General features: G+C 42.2%; 1 protein-coding gene across 1 annotated transcript; it reads left to right on the forward strand.

Moving 5' to 3' along the window:
* The first annotated feature begins 980 nt into the window (after positions 1 to 980).
* On the forward strand, positions 981 to 2,378 carry LOC114645591 (zinc finger BED domain-containing protein 5-like). The gene has a single exon (XM_028793425.1). The coding sequence runs from the start codon at positions 981 to 983 to the stop codon at positions 2,376 to 2,378; it is 1,398 nt and encodes a 465-aa protein (XP_028649258.1).
* Positions 2,379 to 2,663: the final 285 nt, after the last annotated feature.

A 2,663-nucleotide genomic window follows, 5' to 3' on the forward strand; every position in this document is an offset into this window, starting at 1 on the left:
AGGAACAGGGGGAGAATGTCTATCAGAACAATTCCTTTCTCAATACACTAGATAGGTGCATTCCTTAGGTGGACTTCCCAGGTGTACACTGCTGGTGTGTGGGTGTGTGTGTGCGTGTGTGCCCTGCGGAGGGCTGGCACCCTGCCCGGGGTTTGTTCCAGCCTTGCGCCCTGTGCTGGCTGGGATTGACTCCAGCAGACCCTCGCGACCATGTGTTGGGATATAGTGGGTTGGAAAATGACTGACTGACACCGTAGGGCAGTGCTTCTCAAATAGTGGGGCACGCCAAGGGGGGCGCGTTTCACCTCGGGGAACATGCTTTTTTATTTTTCTATTTTGATTTTTTTTTACTGTTCTAGAATAAAGTGCAATACCACTCCACTACATTAAGGGGCAGTGGCGCTCTCATTGGCAGAATGTGCGCGGGGAGCATTCGCTCGGTGGTGTAGGGGTTTTGTTTGCACTGAGCATGTGCGCTTTGCACACAGTACAAAGTATGAGTATGAAGTGTAGACACGAAGTGTAGCAGACCCTCAAGTGACATCATGAAAAAATTTTTAACAGGGATGAGAAGACAGGCGGAGAAAGAAGAAGATAAAGAGACAAACGAAAGTCTCCCGAAAGCTAAGACGAGGAAATATGACGAAGCGTATGTAGCGCTTGGCTTCACTGTGACTACGGTGGGAGACGAGGAAAGACCGGTGTGCTTACTGTGTCTAAAAATGTTGGCAGCGGACAGCATGAAGCCAAATTAATTAAGGCGTCACTTAAAGACATTACACCCTAATCACGCTGATAAGCCGCTTGAGTTTTTTCAGCGAAAACGTGTTGAATATTGCCAGCAATCATCCCGCTTTCTGACTGCTACTTCAGTAAACCAGCGAGCGTTGTTGGCATCATATAAGGTGGCGTACCAAATTGCTCAGTGCAAAAAACCCCACACCATAGCAGAAGAGCTGATACTGCCTGCAGTATTAGACATGGTCTCTGTCATGCTGGATGACGCAAGTGCTGCAAAAATAAAAACTATCCCTCTGTCAAATGACACTGTTGCTAGACGTATAAATGACATTGCTGACGATCTTAAAGAACAGCTGGTAGAAAAACTCAAAGATAAACGTTTTGCCTTACAATTTGATGAAGCAATTGACAGCAACAAAGACTGTTTGTTTATTGCTTATGTACGTTTTGTAATGACAAATTCCCTGTGTGAGGATCTACTTTTTTGTAAATATGTCAGAGACAGAGCCACAGCCGAAGAGCTATTCAAAATGCTAGACTGCTTCCTGACTGAGAATGGGCTAAAGTGGGAGAACTGCATTGGTGTTTGCAGTGACGGTGCACAGACCATGGCAGGGATGAGAAAAGGACTTCGGACTCTCATAAAGAAGGCTTCACCTAATGCTGAGTGGACACACTGTATTTTACATAGAGAGGCACTGGCATCAAGGCACCTTTCCTCTGAATTAAGTGAGGTTATGACTGACATTGTAGGAGTAGTCAATTTAATAAAGACCAGAAAAACAAGAGTTTTCTCTGCTATCTGTGAGGAGATGGGAGCTGAACATCAAGCTGTGCTGTTTCACAGTGAAGCAAGGTGGCTGTCACGAGGAAAAGTGTTATCCCGAGTTTTTGAGCTCAGAGAAGAGATAAGAATGTTTTTGGAGCAGGAGCACAAGTATGAAGTTGCAAGAAAGTTTAGTGATGAGAACTTTCTGATGAAACTTGCTTACCTGAGTGACATATTTGGAAAGCTCAATGAACTAAATCTACAGCTTCAAGGGAAAAATCAACACCTCCTTCAGGTCACAGACAAGATCAACTCTTTCACTCGAAAGCTTGCAATGTGGGGCAGGCGACTTGATGAAGGAAATACTGTGTCATTTGAGAACTTGCAGGAATTTGTTGACACTACTGACTATGATGTCACCTCAGTGATTCCATATTTTAAGCAGCATATTTCATCACTGATGGGATTCTTTACAAAGTACTTCCCTAAAAACAGTTCCCAGTATGACTGGGTGAGAGATCCTTTTAATGCACCAGCTCCAACTGGTTTTAGCCTTGCAGAGAAGGAGCAGTTCATAGAAATCACATCTGACTCCATATTGAGACTAAGTTTCACATCCCAGACACTGAGTGAATTCTGGCTGAATGTGGAGAAGCAATATCCACTCTTAGGACAAAGAGCTGTGCACATTCTTCTTCCATTTGCAACTTCTTACTTGTGTGAGACTGGCTTCTCTGCTGTTGCTGCTCTGAAAAGCAAATACAGGTCCCGGCTACACATTGAGAAGGAGCTGAGAGTTGCTGTGTCCTGCTTCAAACCCCTCTTCGAAAAGCTGTGCATTGCAAAACGTGCTCATTGTAGCCATTAATCCAGACATCATCTCTGATTAAAAAATCAGCTCAAATTATTTTATATATTTTTGTTTTGCAGGTTAAAGTTTTTTTAATATTGTGCTCCTGAGTAAATGTTGGTGATCAGTTTGAATGCATTATTATTTATTGATTTTATGTATTTTTTTTCAGTATCATATGGTTTGACATGGTCAATCAAAAAATGTTTATAGTTTAATTAAGGATTTAATTTTTTTTTAATTTAGAATGCACTTTAAATCTTTTCTGTTACATTTAATAAAGCTATTCTTTGTTGTAAATTG

This window comes from Erpetoichthys calabaricus, chromosome 2, assembly GCF_900747795.2.
Source record: "Erpetoichthys calabaricus chromosome 2, fErpCal1.3, whole genome shotgun sequence".
NCBI lineage: Eukaryota > Metazoa > Chordata > Cladistia > Polypteriformes > Polypteridae > Erpetoichthys > Erpetoichthys calabaricus.